The sequence below is a fragment of the Hyperolius riggenbachi genome, unplaced genomic scaffold (genome assembly GCF_040937935.1).
Source record: "Hyperolius riggenbachi isolate aHypRig1 unplaced genomic scaffold, aHypRig1.pri scaffold_151, whole genome shotgun sequence".
NCBI lineage: Eukaryota > Metazoa > Chordata > Amphibia > Anura > Hyperoliidae > Hyperolius > Hyperolius riggenbachi.
The window spans coordinates 11,807-30,979 of NW_027152365.1; the positions used below are offsets into that span (position 1 = coordinate 11,807).

Sequence of the window (19,173 nt, forward strand, 5' to 3'; positions counted from 1 at the left end):
CTCTGCATAGGGAGGGAGGCAGGCACTATGGGGAGGGGACACAGCTCCACTCGGGTCCCTTAGCATGAGGTAGCCAGAGGTACCCTCAGCATTAAGTACCTAGTGGTGTCCCTACTGAAGGGAGATCTCATCACTGAAATACTGAGAGCTTGGGACACTGCATAGGGAGGGAGGCAGGCACTATGGGGAGGGGACACAGCTCCACTCGGGTCCCTTAGCATGAGGTAGTCAGAGGTACCCTCAGCATTAAGTACCTAGTGGTGTCCCGACTGAAGGGAGATCTCGTCACTGAAATAGTGAGAGCTTAGGATACTGCATAGGGAGGGAGGCAGGTACTATGGGGAGGGGACACAGCTCCACTCGGGTCCCTTAGCATGAGGTAGCCAGAGGTACCCTCAGCATTAAGTACCTAGTGGTGTCCCGACTGAAGGGAGATCTCGTCACTGAAATAGTGAGAGCTTGGGACTCTGCATAGGGAGGGAGGCAGGCACTATGGGGAGGGGACACAGCTCCACTCGGGTCCCTTAGCATGAGGTAGCCAGAGGTACCCTCAGCATTAAGTACCTAGTGGTGTCCCGACTGAAGGGAGATCTCGTCACTGAAATACTGAGAGCTTGGGACACTGCATAGGGAGGGAGGCAGGCACTATGGGGAGGGGACACAGCTCCACTTGGGTCCCTTCCTTAGCATGAGGTAGCCAGAGGTACCCTCAGCATTAAGTACCTAGTGGTGTCCCGACTGAAGGGAGATCTTGTCACTGAAATACTGAGAGCTTGGGACACTGCATAGGGAGGGAGGCAGGCACTATGGGGAGGGGACACAGCTCCACTCGGGCCCCTTAGCATGAGGTAGCCAGAGGTACCCTCAGCATTAAGTACCTAGTGGTGTCCCGACTGAAGGAAGATCTCGTCACTGAAATACTGAGAGCTTGGGACACTGCATAGGGAGGGAGGCACGCACTATGGGGAGGGGAGACACAGCTCCACTCGGGTCCCTTCCTTAGCATGAGGTAGCCAGAGGTACCCTCAGCATTAAGTACCTAGTGGTGTCCCGACTGAAGGGAGATCTCGTCACTGAAATACTGAGAGCTTGAGACACTGCATAGGGAGGGAGGCAGGCACTATGGGGAGGGGACACAGCTCCACTCGGGTCCCTTAGCATGAGGTAGCCAGAGGTACCCTCAGCATTAAGTACCTAGTGGTGTCCCGACTGAAGGGAGATCTCGTCACTGAAATAGTGAGAGCTTGGGACACTGCATAGGGAGGGAGGCAGGCACTATGGGGAGGGGACACAGCTCCACTCGGGTCCCTTAGCATGAGGTAGCCAGAGGTACCCTCAGCATTAAGTGCCTAGTGGTGTCCCGACTAAAGGAAGATCTCGTCACTGAAATACTGAGAGCTTGGGACACTGCATAGGGAGGGAGGCAGGCACTATGGGGAGGGGACACAGCTCCACTCGGGTCCCTTAGCATGAGGTAGCCAGAGGTACCCTCAGCATTAAGTACCTAGTGGTGTCCCGACTGAAGGGAGATCTCGTCACTGAAATACTGAGAGCTTGGGACACTGCATAGGGAGGGAGGCAGGCACTATGGGGAGGGGACACAGCTCCACTCGGGTCCCTTAGCATGAGGTAGCCAGAGGTACCCTCAGCATTAAGTACCTAGTGGTGTCCCGACTGAAGGAAGATCTCGTCACTGAAATACTGAGAGCTTGGGACTCTGCATAGGGAGGGAGGCAGGCACTATGGGGAAGGGACACAGCTCCACTCGGGTCCCTTAGCATGAGGTAGCCAGAGGTACCCTCAGCATTAAGTACCTAGTGGTGTCCCGACTGAAGGGAGATCTTGTCACTGAAATACTGAGAGCTTGGGACACTGCATAGGGAGGGAGGCAGGCACTATGGGGAGGGGACACAGCTCCACTCGGGTCCCTTAGCATGAGGTAGCCAGAGGTACCCTCAGCATTAAGTACCTAGTGGTGTCCCGACTGAAGGGAGATCTCGTCACTGAAATACTGAGAGCTTGGGACTCTGCATAGGGAGGGAGGCAGGCACTATGGGGAGGGGACACAGCTCCACTCGGGCCCCTTAGCATGAGGTAGCCAGAGGTACCCTCAGCATTAAGTACCTAGTGGTGTCCCGACTGAAGGGAGATCTCGTCACTGAAATACTGAGAGCTTGGGACTCTGCATAGGGAGGGAGGCACGCACTGTGGGGAGGGGACACAGCTCCACTCGGGCCCCTTAGCATGAGGTAGCCAGAGGTACCCTCAGCATTAAGTACCTAGTGGTGTCCCGACTGAAGGGAGATCTCGTCACTGAAATACTGAGAGCTTGGGACACTGCATAGGGAGGGAGGCAGGCACTATGGGGAGGGGACACAGCTCCACTCGGGTCCCTTCCTTAGCATGAGGTAGCCAGAGGTACCCTCAGCATTAAGTACCTAGTGGTGTCCCGACTGAAGGGAGATCTCGTCACTGAAATACTGAGAGCTTGGGACACTGCATAGGGAGGGAGGCATGCACTATGGTGAGGGGACACAGCTCCACTCGGGTCCCTTAGCATGAGGTAGCCAGAGGTAAGCTCAGCATTAAGTACCTAGTGGTGTCCCGACTGAAAGGAGATCTCGTCACTGAAATACTGAGAGCTTGGGACACTGCATAGGGAGGGAGGCAGGCACTATGGGGAGGGGACACAGCTCCACTCGGGTCCCTTAGCATGAGGTAGCCAGAGGTACCCTCAGCATTAAGTGCCTAGTGGTGTCCCGACTGAAGGAAGATCTCGTCACTGAAATACTGAGAGCTTGGGACACTGCATAGGGAGGGAGGCAGGCACTATGGGGAGGGGACACAGCTCCACTCGGGTCCCTTAGCATGAGGTAGCCAGAGGTACCCTCAGCATTAAGTACCTAGTGGTGTCCCGACTGAAGGGAGATCTCGTCACTGAAATACTGAGAGCTTGGGACACTGCATAGGGAGGGAGGCAGGCACTATGGGGAGGGGACACAGCTCCACTCGGGTCCCTTAGCATGAGGTAGCCAGAGGTACCCTCAGCATTAAGTACCTAGTGGTGTCCCGACTGAAGGGAGATCTCGTCACTGAAATACTGAGAGCTTGGGACACTGCATAGGGAGGGAGGCAGGCACTATGAGGAGGGGACACAGCTCCACTCGGGTCCCTTAGCATGAGGTAGCCAGAGGTACCCTCAGCATTAAGTACCTAGTGGTGTCCCGACTGAAGGGAGATCCCGTCACTGAAATACTGAGAGCTTGGGACACTGCATAGGGAGGGAGGCAGGCACTATGGGGAGGGGACACAGCTCCACTCGGGTCCCTTAGCATGAGGTAGCCAGAGGTACCCTCAGCATTAAGTGCCTAGTGGTGTCCCGACTGAAGGAAGATCTCGTCACTGAAATACTGAGAGCTTGGGACACTGCATAGGGAGGGAGGCAGGCACTATGGGGAGGGGACACAGCTCCACTCGGGTCCCTTCCTTAGCATGAGGTAGCCAGAGGTACCCTCAGCATTAAGTACCTAGTGGTGTCCCGACTGAAGGGAGATCTTGTCACTGAAATACTGAGAGCTTGGGACACTGCATAGGGAGGGAGGCCGGCACTATGGGGAGGGGACACAGCTCCACTCGGGCCCCTTAGCATGAGGTAGCCAGAGGTACCCTCAGCATTAAGTACCTAGTGGTGTCCCGACTGAAGGGAGATCTCGTCACTGAAATACTGAGAGCTTGGGACACTGCATAGGGAGGGAGGCAGGCACTATGGGGAGGGGACACAGCTCCACTCGGGTCCCTTAGCATGAGGTAGCCAGAGGTACCCTCAGCATTAAGTACCTAGTGGTGTCCCGACTGAAGGAAGATCTCGTCACTGAAATACTGAGAGCTTGGGACACTGCATAGGGAGGGAGGCAGGCACTATGGGGAGGGGACACAGCTCCACTCGGGTCCCTTAGCATGAGGTAGCCAGAGGTACCCTCAGCATTAAGTACCTAGTGGTGTCCCGACTGAAGGGAGATCTCGTCACTGAAATAGTGAGAGCTTGGGACACTGCATAGGGAGGGAGGCAGGCACTATGGGGAGGGGACACAGCTCCACTCGGGTCCCTTAGCATGAGGTAGCCAGAGGTACCCTCAGCATTAAGTACCTAGTGGTGTCCCGACTGAAGGGAGATCTCGTCACTGAAATAGTGAGAGCTTGGGACACTGCATAGGGAGGGAGGCAGGCACTATGGGGAGGGGACACAGCTCCACTCGGGTCCCTTAGCATGAGGTGGCCAGAGGTACCCTCAGCATTAAGTACCTAGTGGTGTCCCGACTGAAGGGAGATCCCGTCACTGAAATACTGAGAGCTTGGGACACTGCATAGGGAGGGAGGCAGGCACTATGGGGAGGGGACACAGCTCCACTCGGGTCCCTTAGCATGAGGTAGCCAGAGGTACCCTCAGCATTAAGTACCTAGTGGTGTCCCGACTGAAGGAAGATCTCGTCACTGAAATACTGAGAGCTTGGGACTCTGCATAGGGAGGGAGGCAGGCACTATGGGGAGGGGACACAGCTCCACTCGGGTCCCTTAGCATGAGGTAGCCAGAGGTACCCTCAGCATTAAGTACCTAGTGGTGTCCCGACTGAAGGGAGATCTTGTCACTGAAATACTGAGAGCTTGGGACACTGCATAGGGAGGGAGGCAGGCACTATGGGGAGGGGACACAGCTCCACTCGGGTCCCTTAGCATGAGGTAGCCAGAGGTACCCTCAGCATTAAGTACCTAGTGGTGTCCCGACTGAAGGGAGATCTCGTCACTGAAATACTGAGAGCTTGGGACACTGCATAGGGAGGGAGGCAGGCACTATGAGGAGGGGACACAGCTCCACTCGGGTCCCTTAGCATGAGGTAGCCAGAGGTACCCTCAGCATTAAGTACCTAGTGGTGTCCCGACTGAAGGGAGATCTCGTCACTGAAATACTGAGAGCTTGGGACTCTGCATAGGGAGGGAGGCACGCACTGTGGGGAGGGGAAACAGCTCCACTCGGGTCCCTTAGCATGAGGTAGCCAGAGGTACCCTCAGCATTAAGTACCTAGTGGTGTCCCGACTGAAGGGAGATCTCGTCACTGAAATACTGAGAGCTTGGGACACTGCATAGGGAGGGAGGCAGGCACTATGGGGAGGGGACACAGCTCCACTCGGGTCCCTTAGCATGAGGTAGCCAGAGGTACCCTCAGCATTAAGTACCTAGTGGTGTCCCGACTGAAGGGAGATCTCGTCACTGAAATACTGAGAGCTTGGGACACTGCATAGGGAGGGAGGCAGGCACTATGGGGAGGGGACACAGCTCCACTCGTGTCCCTTCCTTAGCATGAGGTAGCCAGAGGTACCCTCAGCATTAAGTACCTAGTGGTGTCCCGACTGAAGGGAGATCTCGTCACTGAAATACTGAGAGCTTGGGACACTGCATAGGGAGGGAGGCAGGCACTATGGGGAGGGGACACAGCTCCACTCGGGTCCCTTAGCATGAGGTAGCTAGAGGTACCCTCAGCATTAAGTGCCTAGTGGTGTCCCGACTGAAGGAAGATCTCGTCACTGAAATACTGAGAGCTTGGGACACTGCATAGGGAGGGAGGCAGGCACTATGGGGAGGGGACACAGCTCCACTCGGGTCCCTTAGCATGAGGTAGCCAGAGGTACCCTCAGCATTAAGTACCTAGTGGTGTCCCGACTGAAGGAAGATCTCGTCACTGAAATACTGAGAGCTTGGGACTCTGCATAGGGAGGGAGGCAGGCACTATGGGGAGGGGACACAGCTCCACTCGGGTCACTTAGCATGAGGTAGCCAGAGGTACCCTCAGCATTAAGTACCTAGTGGTGTCCCGACTGAAGGGAGATCTTGTCACTGAAATACTGAGAGCTTGGGACACTGGATAGGGAGGGAGGCAGGCACTATGGGGAGGGGACACAGCTCCACTCGGGTCCCTTAGCATGAGGTAGCCAGAGGTACCCTCAGCATTAAGTACCTAGTGGTGTCCCGACTGAAGGGAGATCTCGTCACTGAAATACTGAGAGCTTGGGACACTGCATAGGGAGGGAGGCAGGCACTATGGGGAGGGGACACAGCTCCACTCGGGTCCCTTAGCATGAGGTAGCCAGAGGTACCCTCAGCATTAAGTACCTAGTGGTGTCCCGACTGAAGGGAGATCTCGTCACTGAAATACTGAGAGCTTGGGACACTGCATAGGGAGGGAGGCAGGCACTATGAGGAGGGGACACAGCTCCACTCGGGTCCCTTAGCATGAGGTAGCCAGAGGTACCCTCAGCATTAAGTACCTAGTGGTGTCCCGACTGAAGGGAGATCTTGTCACTGAAATACTGAGAGCTTGGGACACTGCATAGGGAGGGAGGCAGGCACTATGGGGAGGGGACACAGCTCCACTCGGGTCCCTTAGCATGAGGTAGCCAGAGGTACCCTCAGCATTAAGTACCTAGTGGTGTCCCGACTGAAGGGAGATCTCGTCACTGAAATACTGAGAGCTTGGGACACTGCATAGGGAGGGAGGCAGGCACTATGAGGAGGGGACACAGCTCCACTCGGGTCCCTTAGCATGAGGTAGCCAGAGGTACCCTCAGCATTAAGTACCTAGTGGTGTCCCGACTGAAGGGAGATCTTGTCACTGAAATACTGAGAGCTTGGGACACTGCATAGGGAGGGAGGCAGGCACTATGAGGAGGGGACACAGCTCCACTCGGGTCCCTTAGCATGAGGTAGCCAGAGGTACCCTCAGCATTAAGTACCTAGTGGTGTCCCGACTGAAGGGAGATCTCGTCACTGAAATACTGAGAGCTTGGGACACTGCATAGGGAGGGAGGCAGGCACTATGGGGAGGGGACACAGCTCCACTCGGGTCCCTTAGCATGAGGTAGCCAGAGGTACCCTCAGCATTAAGTACCTAGTGGTGTCCCGACTGAAGGGAGATCTCGTCACTGAAATACTGAGAGCTTGGGACACTGCATAGGGAGGGAGGCAGGCACTATGAGGAGGGGACACAGCTCCACTCGGGTCCCTTAGCATGAGGTAGCCAGAGGTACCCTCAGCATTAAGTACCTAGTGGTGTCCCGACTGAAGGGAGATCTTGTCACTGAAATACTGAGAGCTTGGGACACTGCATAGGGAGGGAGGCAGGCACTATGGGGAGGGGACACAGCTCCACTCGGGTCCCTTAGCATGAGGTAGCCAGAGGTACCCTCAGCATTAAGTACCTAGTGGTGTCCCGACTGAAGGGAGATCTCGTCACTGAAATACTGAGAGCTTGGGACACTGCATAGGGAGGGAGGCAGGCACTATGAGGAGGGGACACAGCTCCACTCGGGTCCCTTAGCATGAGGTAGCCAGAGGTACCCTCAGCATTAAGTACCTAGTGGTGTCCCGACTGAAGGGAGATCTTGTCACTGAAATACTGAGAGCTTGGGACACTGCATAGGGAGGGAGGCAGGCACTATGAGGAGGGGACACAGCTCCACTCGGGTCCCTTAGCATGAGGTAGCCAGAGGTACCCTCAGCATTAAGTACCTAGTGGTGTCCCGACTGAAGGGAGATCTCGTCACTGAAATACTGAGAGCTTGGGACACTGCATAGGGAGGGAGGCAGGCACTATGAGGAGGGGACACAGCTCCACTCGGGTCCCTTAGCATGAGGTAGCCAGAGGTACCCTCAGCATTAAGTACCTAGTGGTGTCCCGACTGAAGGGAGATCTTGTCACTGAAATACTGAGAGCTTGGGACACTGCATAGGGAGGGAGGCAGGCACTATGGGGAGGGGACACAGCTCCACTCGGGCCCCTTAGCATGAGGTAGCCAGAGGTACCCTCAGCATTAAGTACCTAGTGGTGTCCCGACTGAAGGGAGATCTCGTCACTGAAATACTGAGAGCTTGGGACACTGCATAGGGAGGGAGGCAGGCACTATGGGGAGGGGACACAGCTCCACTCGGGTCCCTTAGCATGAGGTAGCCAGAGGTACCCTCAGCATTAAGTACCTAGTGGTGTCCCGACTGAAGGGAGATCTCATCACTGAAATAGTGAGAGCTTGGGACACTGCATAGGGAGGGAGGCAGGCACTATGGGGAGGGGACACAGCTCCACTCGGGCCCCTTAGCATGAGGTAGCCAGAGGTACCCTCAGCATTAAGTGCCTAGTGGTGTCCCGACTGAAGGAAGATCTTGTCACTGAAATACTGATAGCTTTGGACATTGCATAGGGAGGGAGGCAGGCACTATGGGGAGGGGAGACACAGCTCCACTCGGGTCCCTTAGCATGAGGTAGCCAGAGGTACCCTCAGCATTAAGTACCTAGTGGTGTCCCGACTGAAGGGAGATCTCGTCACTGAAATACTGAGAGCTTGGGACTCTGCATAGGGAGGGAGGCAGGCACTATGGGGAGGGGACACAGCTCCACTCGGGCCCCTTAGCATGAGGTAGCCAGAGGTACCCTCAGCATTAAGTACCTAGTGGTGTCCCGACTGAAGGGAGATCTCGTCACTGAAATAGTGAGAGCTTAGGATACTGCATAGGGAGGGAGGCAGGCACTATGGGGAGGGGACACAGCTCCACTCGGGTCCCTTAGCATGAGGTAGCCAGAGGTACCCTCAGCATTAAGTACCTAGTGGTGTCCCGACTGAAGGGAGATCTCATCACTGAAATACTGAGAGCTTGGGACACTGCATAGGGAGGGAGGCAGGCACTATGGGGAGGGGACACAGCTCCACTCGGGTCCCTTAGCATGAGGTAGCCAGAGGTACCCTCAGCATTAAGTACCTAGTGGTGTCCCGACTGAAGGGAGATCTCGTCACTGAAATACTGAGAGCTTGGGACTCTGCATAGGGAGGGAGGCAGGCACTATGGGGAGGGGACACAGCTCCACTCGGGCCCCTTAGCATGAGGTAGCCAGAGGTACCCTCAGCATTAAGTACCTAGTGGTGTCCCGACTGAAGGGAGATCCCGTCACTGAAATACTGAGAGCTTGGGACACTGCATAGGGAGGGAGGCAGGCACTATGGGGAGGGGAGACACAGCTCCACTCGGGTCCCTTAGCATGAGGTAGCCAGAGGTACCCTCAGCATTAAGTACCTAGTGGTGTCCCGACTGAAGGGAGATCTCGTCACTGAAATACTGAGAGCTTGGGACACTGCATAGGGAGGGAGGCAGGCACTATGGGGAGGGGACACAGCTCCACTCGGGTCCCTTAGCATGAGGTAGCCAGAGGTACCCTCAGCATTAAGTACCTAGTGGTGTCCCGACTGAAGGGAGATCTCGTCACTGAAATACTGAGAGCTTGGGACACTGCATAGGGAGGGAGGCAGGCACTATGGGGAGGGGACACAGCTCCACTCGGGTCCCTTCCTTAGCTGCTGTCGACCCAGTGGCTGCTCATGGTCACGCTCCCGCTGCATTTTGCACAGACACAGTACCGGCGCATGTGCAGTAAGGAGCAGAGCTGTGGCGAGAGACACATAAGCTTTATGGAGCTGGAGGAAGCCCCAGGTAAGTAAATCTGGTTTTTATTATTATGCCTGATGTTTCCTTTAAAGGGCACCTGTAGCGAGGACTATATGGAGGCTGCCATGTTTATTCCTTTTAAGCAATACCAGTTGCCTGGCTGCCCTGCTGATCTTTTTGGGTGCAGTAGCGTCTGAGAGACAACCCTGACTGGTCAGCTTTATCCGAGAGCCCCCTATTGTATGTATGTGGCACCCTCTGAGAAAAAAAGACAGAAACACAGGCTAGTTCTATATAGTTTTGGGACTGTACATACACATGTTTATTCCATCATGTTACATGTCACTTCAGGTCCCCTTAAATCATATGTACATTAATGATGAAAGGCTGTGGGGTTTTGTGTGTTTTAGGTGGTGGTATCATTGCTCAGACGATGCTGGAAGATACAGAATGGCAATCTTTTTCAGGTGGAAGTCTAAGCTATGGACTAGTCCCGAACTACCAGGGTCTGTCTACAGACCCGTCTGAGAATCCAAATGCTGGCACCTGTTCTCTGACTGTCTCATCTCAGCAGTCTGGTGCATTGCTAGGGCCCATGAACCAAATCTTATTGAGAGGAGAATGCATGCAGAGTGGACTTTCCATAAACACAAAGATTGAAAACAAATATCTTCCTCAACAAAGCACCGGCCAACGTCATGGAGAAGTCATGCATTCCCAGGGGGCAGCTGCTGAGCCTTACACAAGTCTATATCTTCCACCACAAGGCACCAGCCAAAGTCATGGAGGAGTCATACATTCCCAGTGGGCAGCTGCTGAGCCTTACACAAGTCTATATCTTCCATCACAAGGCACCAGCCAAAGTCATGGAGAAGTCATGCATTCCCAGGGGGCAGCTGCTGAGCCTTACACAAGTCTATATCTTCCACCACAAGGCACCAGCCAAAGTCATGGAGAAGTCATGCATTCCCAGGGGGCAGCTGCTGAGCCTTACACAAGTCTATATCTTCCACCACAAGGCACCAGCCAAAGTTATGGAGAAGTCATACATAACCAGGGGGCAGCTGCTGAGCCTTACACAAGTCACACAAGTGAATATCTTCCACCACAAGGCACCAGCCAAAGTTATGGAGGGGTTTTGAGTCTCCATGGGGCATCCACTGAGCCTTCAATCTCTGCTATTCCATCAGGTATGTGTATCAATGTTCTTGTCGGTTCATGAAGGGCAAAATACAAAAATCAATAATAACCTCTAAACTAGAACTTCAGACAAAACCCTTTTTTGGAAAGTTTACAACTTTATTTTTTTACTTATGGCGATTACTATAAATAAAAGTAATTATCGACCAGCTCTTTTATGTCTTTTTTGATTAACATGGAAATGTTAGAATGTATTGGGGGTTATTATTGTCGTTTGTGTTTTCCCTGCAGAGATTTTCCCTCGCCTTCTGTCTCTGATCTATCTATACGAAACTTAGTGAGTTTCTATTTAAAAAATAGGTTGTTCTGTAAACCGGAAAAGGGGGACTGCAATACACATTTGTTAAAGGAAGCGTCAGGTAATCTATGCTACCCCCAGATCTACTTACCCGGGGCTTCCTCCAGCCCCTTGCATCCGACATGTCCCTCATCGCAGCTCTGCTCCCAGCCACTGGCCTGGGGTCCCTGTTGGTGCATAGGGCGAGGTCGTCCTCTACTGCGCAAGCGCTGCTGTCAATCCCACACCTGTGGGCTGGAGTGTTCCGCGCAGTAAAGGACGACCTTGTGAGGTTGGCCTCTGAACCGGCGTGGACCCGGGCCGGCAGCTGGGAGCAGAGTTGTGACTAGGACATGTCGGCTGTGAGGGGCTGGAGGAAGCCCCGGGTAAGTAGATCTGGGGGGAGCATAGATTGCCTGACGCTTCCTTTAAAATTTCTAACTCTTTCTCACTGTACAAAAATTTGTTATAATTTGTTGCCTTTGACATGTCTATGCAGGAAGTCAGGAACTAGAGGCCTGCGCGGCTCCACTTTTTCATACCCGACCCGCGACCCACTTTCTGGTGAATTTGATACCCGCAACCCGCTTTTTTACATTTTCTTCTAAAGTGCACATTTAAAGTAACATTGGGGAGCTGTAAAGTTAATAAAACCTATTTTTTTTACACAAACCAAAGCTAAAAAAGGTTTTTAGCTTGCTTTTACTACCCGCAGACCGCTACCCGCACCCGACCCGCACCCGCAGCTTAAATCAATTTGGGTACCCGAACCCGACCCGCATTTCGGGTTACCCGCGGGTACCCGACCCGCTGAGGCCTCTATCAGGAACATTTTCAAAATACAGTGGTTTGCAATAGTATTCGGCCCCCTCGAAGTTTTCCACATTTTGTCACATTACTGCCACAAACATGAATCAATTTTATTGGAATTCCACATGAAAGACCAATACAAAGTGGTGTACACGTGAGAAGTGGAATGAAAATCATACACTATTCCAAACATTTTTTACAAATCAATAACTGCAAAGTGGGGTGTGCGTAATTATTCAGCCCCCTGAGTCAATACTTTGTAGAACCACCTTTTGCTGCAATTACAGCTGCCAGTCTTTTAGGGTATGTCTCTACCAGCTTTGCACATCTAGAGACTGAAATCCTTGCCCATTCTTCTTTGCAAAACAGCTCCAGCTCAGTCAGATTAGATGGACAGCGTTTGTGAACAGCAGTTTTCAGATCTTGCCACAGATTCTCGATTGGATTTAGATCTGGACTTTGACTGGGCCATTCTAACACATAGATATGTTTTGTTTTAAACCATTCCATTGTTGCCCTGGCTTTATGTTTAGGGTCGTTGTCCTGCTGGAAGGTGAACCTCCACCCCAGTCTCAAGTCTTTTGCAGACTCCAAGAGGTTTTCTTCCAAGATTGCCCTGTATTTGGCTGCATCCATCTTCCCATCAACTCTGACCAGCTTCCCTGTCCCTGCTGAAGTGATGTACCCCCCGAGCATGATGCTGCCACCACCATATTTGACAGTGGGGATGGTGTGTTCAGAGTGATGTGCAGTGTTAGTTTTCCGCCACTCATAGCGTTTTGCATTTTGGCCAAAAAAGTTCCATTTTGGTCTCATCTGACCAGAGCACCTTCTTCCACATGGTTGCTGTGTCCCCCACATGGCTTGTGGCAAACTGCAAACGGACTTCTTAGGCTTTTCTGTTAACAATAACTTTCTTCTTGCCACTCTTCCATAAAGGCCAACTTTGTACAGTGCATGACTAATAGTTGTCCTATGGACAGATTCTTCCACCTTAGCTGTAGATCTCTGCAGCTCGTCCAGAGTCACCATGGGCCTCTTGACTGCATTTCTGATCAGCGCTCTCCTTGTTCGGCCTGTGAGTTTAGGTGGACGGCCTTGTCTTGGTAGGTTTACAGTTGTGCCATACTCCTTCCATTTCTGAATGATCGCTTGAACAGTGCTTCGTGGGATGTTCAAGGCTTTGGAAATCTTTTTGTAGCCTAAGCCTGCTTTATATTGCTAAATAACTTTATCCCTGACCTGTCTGGTGTGTTCTTTGGACTTCATGATGTTGTTGCTCCCAATATTCTCTTACACAACCTCTGAGGCCGTCACAGAGCAGCTGTATTTGTACTGACATTAGATTACACACAGGTGCACTCTATTTAGTCATTAGCACTCATCAGGCAATGTCTATGGGCAACTGACTGCACTCAGACCAAAGGGGGCTGAATAATTACGCACACCCCACTTTGCAGTTATTGATTTGTAAAAAATGTTTGGAATGTTGTATGATTTTCGTTCCACTTCTCACGTGTACACCACTTTGTATTGGTCTTTCATGTGGAATTCCAATAAAATTGATTCATGTTTGTGGCGGTAATGTGACAAAATGTAGAAAACTTCAAGGGAGCCGAATACTTTTGCAAACTACTGTATGGAAAAAAGACAGCAAAAAACATTGGAAGGGAAGGGGGTGCCGCTTAAATATAAAACACTTACAAACAGTGTAAAAGGTAAGAGGAACTTACCTCAAAAGGTGAAACCTCAAGGTAGGGGTAAACTTGAAAAACTGCTTTTTCAGTAGATTACCTTTTTTTTACCCCCACCGTTTCATCTCTAGAAGTAAGTTCCTCTTAACGTTTACAGTTTTAGTGTTTTATATTTTTGGGGTGCCTCCTTCTCTCACAATCCTTATCAGGGGCTGCAATTAGTTTGGGCCATTTGCGGTTTTCAGCCTTTCATTGACCCCAATTATGCGCCTTTCTGTAGCGCCACCAAACCTATTGGGGTGGTTGGAGCCACCACACCCAAGCCTTTAAACGTGGTTGCAGTTACCCAACCTGAATTTGTGAGTACCATTTTGTATTGTTTTTCATCAGATTGACGGGTCGTACCGATAATTTCCAACATTTCCGATCTACTCCTGATCAATAACTGTGGAGTCGGTAAAAAAAATCATCGGACTCAGACTCCTCTGTTTATGAAACCACCGACTCCAACTCCAGGTACCCACAATTGCTCTGACTCCCGACTCAGACTCCTTAGTCTAATTTTTACAAAGTCTATGGATTTGGTTCAAAAATCATCCGACTCCTCAGTTTATTGAAACCACCAACTCCAGGTACCCACAATTGCTCCGACTCCATAGCCCTGTCAATTATGGTCGATTTTCAGATCACTACTGCACAAAATCTATCCCATTGTTGATCAGAATCTGATCGGTCATGTCGGAAATAATCGTTTGGACCTGTGGATCTGATGGCACATTGAATATTGTGTACCTAGCAATAACATAGCACACTATAAGGAGCTCCTGGTTTCTCCTGCACTTTTCTCTCTGTCTCTGGAAGATCTGCTGGTTTTCCAGGCCTCCAGCAATAAAAACAGGTTGGGCATGTGGCTCGATAGTGAGTAACCCAGGCTTTCTCAACCTTTGTACCCTGGAAGGATCCTTCAATTAATTGTCGGATCTCACCAAACCCCTGCATTTTTTTTTTAATTTACAGGGTTTACTTAGGTCTATGTTTTTGGTCAAAATTCTGACATGACAAGACAAATAACATTTATATCACGCTTTTCTCCTGGCGGACTCAAAGCGCCAGAGCTGCAGCCACTAGGGCACGCTCTATAGGCAGTAGCAGTGTTAGGAAGACTTGCCTAAGGTCTCCTACTGAATAGGTGCTGGCTTACTGAACAGGCAGAGCCGAGATTGGAACCCTGGTCTCCTGTGTCAGAGGCAGAGCCCTTAACCATTACACCATCCAGCCATCAGTTGTATTCCTTCACCCCTGCCATGTCTTGACAAATGCATGCTATGATGGCATTTACCATTGTACAGCATGCATTGCAAGCCTTATGCTTGCAGTAGGGTGAGTAGCTGTAGAGCAGAGTACCTGATACTAGAGCAGGTATGTGTGCTCAGCTGCCCTACTCTGCATTGGGGGGAGGGGTCCACCAGGCTGTTATTACACTGAGGAATGGTTTGCTGTGCCTTTGTGTTTTACACTGATGACATTACTTAGAGGCTACAGGGTAGGATCATTACTTTGGGTCAGACATAGGTAGGATCATTTTGGGAAATGTAAGATGTTTGGAGAGAGGTTTGTTTTACCAAATATTTGAAGCAAAACCTTTTCAGCTTCTTGTGTCCCAGTAATGTGCAGAGCCTCACTCCACATGAAAAAAGGTGCCTGGAAAATAGAGTGCAGGGGATTGCCGCTACTAGAATCTTGCTAATGTTAGTGATATTCTACTGCTGGATTCTGATAGTAAAATATCACTAATGTTTACCGATACTTTACTATGGCTAATCTAACCATACACTCACACAGGCCCCTCCCTCTACCAATAACTAACCCTAACACCCCCCCTTCCCAGTGGTGCCTAAACCTAAGATCCCCCTGGTTTTGCCTAACCCTAAGACCCCCCCCCCAGTGGTGCCTGGCCCTAAGACCCTCCCCTGGATGTGCCTAACCCTAAGACCCCCTCCAGTGGTGCCTAACCCTAAGATCCCCCTGGTTTTGCCTAACCCTAAGACACCCCCCCCCAGTGGTGCCTAACCTAAGACCCCTCTGCATTTGCCTAACCGTAAGACCCCCTCCAGTGGTGCCTAGACCTAAGACCCTCCCCTGGATGTGCCTAACCCTAAGACCCCCTCCAGTGGTGCCTAACCCTAAGACCCCTTCCAGTGGTGCCTAACCCTAAGACACCCCCCCAGTGGTGCCTAACCCTGAGACCCTTCCCCGGTGGTGCCTAACCCTAAGACACCCTCCCCTGGATGTGCCTAACCCTAAGACCCTCCCCGGTGGTGCCTAACCCTAAGACCCCCTCCAGTGGTGCCTAACCTTAAGACCCCCCCCCCAGTGGTGCCTAACCCTAAGACCCTCCTTGATTTACGTAACACCCCCCTCCCCCCGTGGTGCCTAATACTAAGACATCCCCTAGTGGTCCCTAACCCCCCCCTGTTGACCCCAAAACCTTTACTTCCCCCTCCACTGCGAGGCAGCAATATGTTGCAAAAGTAGGTACATTTTGGAAGGAAAGACGGCCTTTTTTCCCGGTAATCATTTTAAATATTGCCGCCTGATAGAATCCCGGGTGCCGGGGCTTGCAGAAGGGCAAATAGCAGCATGCATTTCCGCAAAATGATTGCCAATAATCGGGCAGCAAAATTTACCTACTTTTGATGACTAAGACATGTAGCATTGCAGGGTAGATAACATCACTGTCTTTGCAGAAGTAGTAGCAGAAAACCAGGAAAGCGCGGTACATTGCGGTATCTTCAAGCATAGTAGTAGCAGTAGTAGTTTTACGATACCTCTGTGTCAGTCCAACTCCCAGATCTGTGAGCATGGAGTAAACAAGGATCCTTAGCTAACAACCCCTCACCCCATTTAGATGGTCTGTTTCTAAGGCATCTTAATGACATGTATTTATGCTGAAAATGTTGCATGTGTATAGCTGTCTGTACCATCAGCCTGCAAACTAACAGGATGTAAACCTGATGAAGGCTGCAAGTCCGAAAGCTTGTTTATTCTTATTCATTTTTAGTTAGCCAATAAATGGTATCATCCTGATTTAAAACTTCTTGTCTTTGCAGAAAGTATTGAAGCTTTGAAGTATTTGAGAAGTTTCTGTTAGTGTCAGAGTGAATACAAATGGCACAAGTTTTATAAAAGATATTGGGCTCAATTCACAAAAGGGTGCTAAGCAGTTAGCACGCCTAAAGCTTTTATTGATCGCACGCAAACTTTAGCGTTGCCCGTAACGCGCGAAACGTCGCACCGAAAACGTTGCACCAAGTGCGCCTGAAACGTTGCACAGTGCAAAGTTTTTGGCACACCCGATGCAACGTTTCTCTTTAGCTATGGGCAGCACTAAACTTAGCGTGCAAAACTTAGCGTGCCCTAAAGGGCTTTAGGCGTGCTAAGGGGCTTTTAGGCGTGCTAAGTTAGCACCCTTTTGTGAACCAAGCCCATTGTAATAAACCTGCTTGTTTGTTTCATCCTTTCAGGTGAACAGGACATTCGTCGTTCAGGTGGTGACACTCCCAGTCAAATGCTGAAGAATATCTTCTATTCCCAATCAGTTGCGGGCGCTGTAGAGCAGGCTAGTGCAGGTGGCACAGAGCATCCTATCATTCAGCCCGGGGTGGTGCCGCAGACTCCTCCCACTGCCGAACTTACCAGGGAATACAGAGGGTGGATCTCCAAGCAGGAGCTCAAGGCAAGGTTTTCTCTGCTGAAGCAAAGTATCCCAGCAATCGCAGGTCTGCAGCGGGCCCCCCGCACCCTCATTCTGCAGTATGCCATCGCCTACATTCGAATGCTCCAGGAAACACGCAGGCAGCTGCAGGAGAAGAACAATCGGCTAGAGGCGATGAACCAGATCTTACAGGACAGTATGTGGGACTTCCTGAGCGATTTGCCGCCACACTAAAGGGCGCCGTTCCAGCGCCCAACTTCAAGCACCGTTCTTAGATGCATCTGGTGCAATTTTATTTTAAATGAATTATGCATAAAGAATATTAGTTCCTAAAGGAGTATGCCAATCTCATAGACTGACAGACGCCAGCTCACACCCAGCCAGTCTGAACCCCTCCCCCTTTATTCCTAAAGAGTGAGAGTGCTGTAATCTGAAGCCACACCCCTCTGCTGATGGGTAGCCTATCATAGCTTGACACTGACTAGAAGAGAGAGTGGGCAGGCAGTAGGAGATTGCTGAGCAAATGAGAATTTTTCCATTGCCACAGCAGCTGTTTCCCTACTAAAAAACCTGCATTTTACAAAATGTATTACTGTATATGCATAATTCATATAACAAAATCTGCTAAATGTATCTACCTGCATATAAACGGTGCCTGAAGTTGGGCTTTGAATTAATAATGCACTAAAAGTTGTGTAAGTATTGCGATATATGCAAATAAAATAGGATAATACCAGTTCACGGGTCCGCCACCCTGAAACCACACCTCTCTCTGATAGATTGACAGCCAGAATAGTCTGGCCAGTAGGGAGGCGGGGCTTCACCATGACTCTCCTGCATGTCCATGTGACTGGAAGGGGTGTGGTTTAGACTGATTGGAGATGATCAGGCAGCTGTAAGTCACTGAGGAGGAGATGAGTGTATTTGAATTGGTTCAGCAGATATAGTATTAAAGTTTATTTCGTCAAAACTGTGTTTCTTCTAAAACCCCTTTAATGCATAATTGATTTTAAATAATATTCTGTTCAGTGCATTTAAATGGTACCTGAACTAAGCAAACATATAGGAGTTGCCTATATCTGTGGCTTCTTTGGTGCCCCATAAGCTCTGCGACCTCTCAGTTTCATCAGCCTCCCCTCCACTTTGCATGTATTGCCCCCCCATTCAGAGCTCCAACTAAACCCAGTTGGAGTGGGTTGTATGCTTTTTCTCTATCCGTGTGCCATCTACTTGCCTGAATGGCCGTGCACAGTTCTGGGCATACATATATGGGAAACCCAGGATGTTCCCGGCTGAGGATCCCACCACAGCCGTGGGGGAAGTACTTTAACCACCCTGGCGTTCTGATTAAATCGCCAGGGTGGCTGCGGGAGGGTTTTTTTTAAATAAAAAAAAAAACTATTTCATGCAGCCAACTGAAAGTTGGCTGCATGAAAGCCCACTAGAGGGCGCTCCGGAGGCGTTCTTCCGATCGCCTCCGGCGGCCAGAAGTAACACGGAAGGCCGCAATGAGCAGCCTTCCGTGTTTCGCTTACCTCGTCGCCATGGTGACGAGCGGAGTGACGTCATGGACGTCAGCCGACGTCCTGAAGTCAGCCGCCTCCGATCCAGCCCTTAGCGCTGGCCGGAACTGTTTGTTCCGGCTACGCTGGGCTCAGGCGGCTGGGGGGACCCTCTTTCGCCGCTGCACGCGGCGGCGATCAGGCAGCACACGCGGCTGGCAAAGTGCCGGCTGCGTGTGCTGCTTTTTATTTGGTGAAAATCGGCCCAGCAGGGCCTGAGCGGCAGCCTTTGGCGGTGTTGGACGAGCTGAGCTCGTCCAGACCGCTCAGCTGGTTAAGAAAACTGAGTCTCGATTAGTGGTGGTCGTGTCTAGGAGAAGTCATAGAGAAGCATGTGATTTGTTTGTTCAGCTGATAGATTTACAAAGCTCTGATTTGCTGGGATCACATGCTGCTTTAGCACATAATCTTGACTAGCAAATCAGAGACTT

General features: G+C 51.1%; 1 protein-coding gene across 1 annotated transcript; it reads left to right on the forward strand.

Annotated features, from left to right (window-relative positions):
* Positions 1-9,898: 9,898 nt before the first annotated feature.
* Positions 9,899-18,150, forward strand: LOC137543665 (SUMO-interacting motif-containing protein 1-like). The gene is made up of 2 exons (XM_068264791.1): positions 9,899-10,674; positions 16,990-18,150. Exons 1-2 carry the CDS (start codon positions 9,918-9,920, stop codon positions 17,412-17,414), a joined length of 1,182 nt encoding a protein of 393 aa, XP_068120892.1. The 5' UTR covers positions 9,899-9,917; the 3' UTR covers positions 17,415-18,150.
* Positions 18,151-19,173: the final 1,023 nt, after the last annotated feature.

Excerpts from the sequence above, each read along its gene's own strand:
- LOC137543665 (XM_068264791.1), top strand. The coding sequence starts at position 9,918 with ATGCTGGAAGATACAGAATGGCAATCTTTTTCAGGTGGAAGTCTAAGC. Across the intron at positions 10,675-16,989 it reads AATCTCTGCTATTCCATCAG|GTGAACAGGACATTCGTCGT; the intron begins GTATGTGTATCA and ends TCATCCTTTCAG.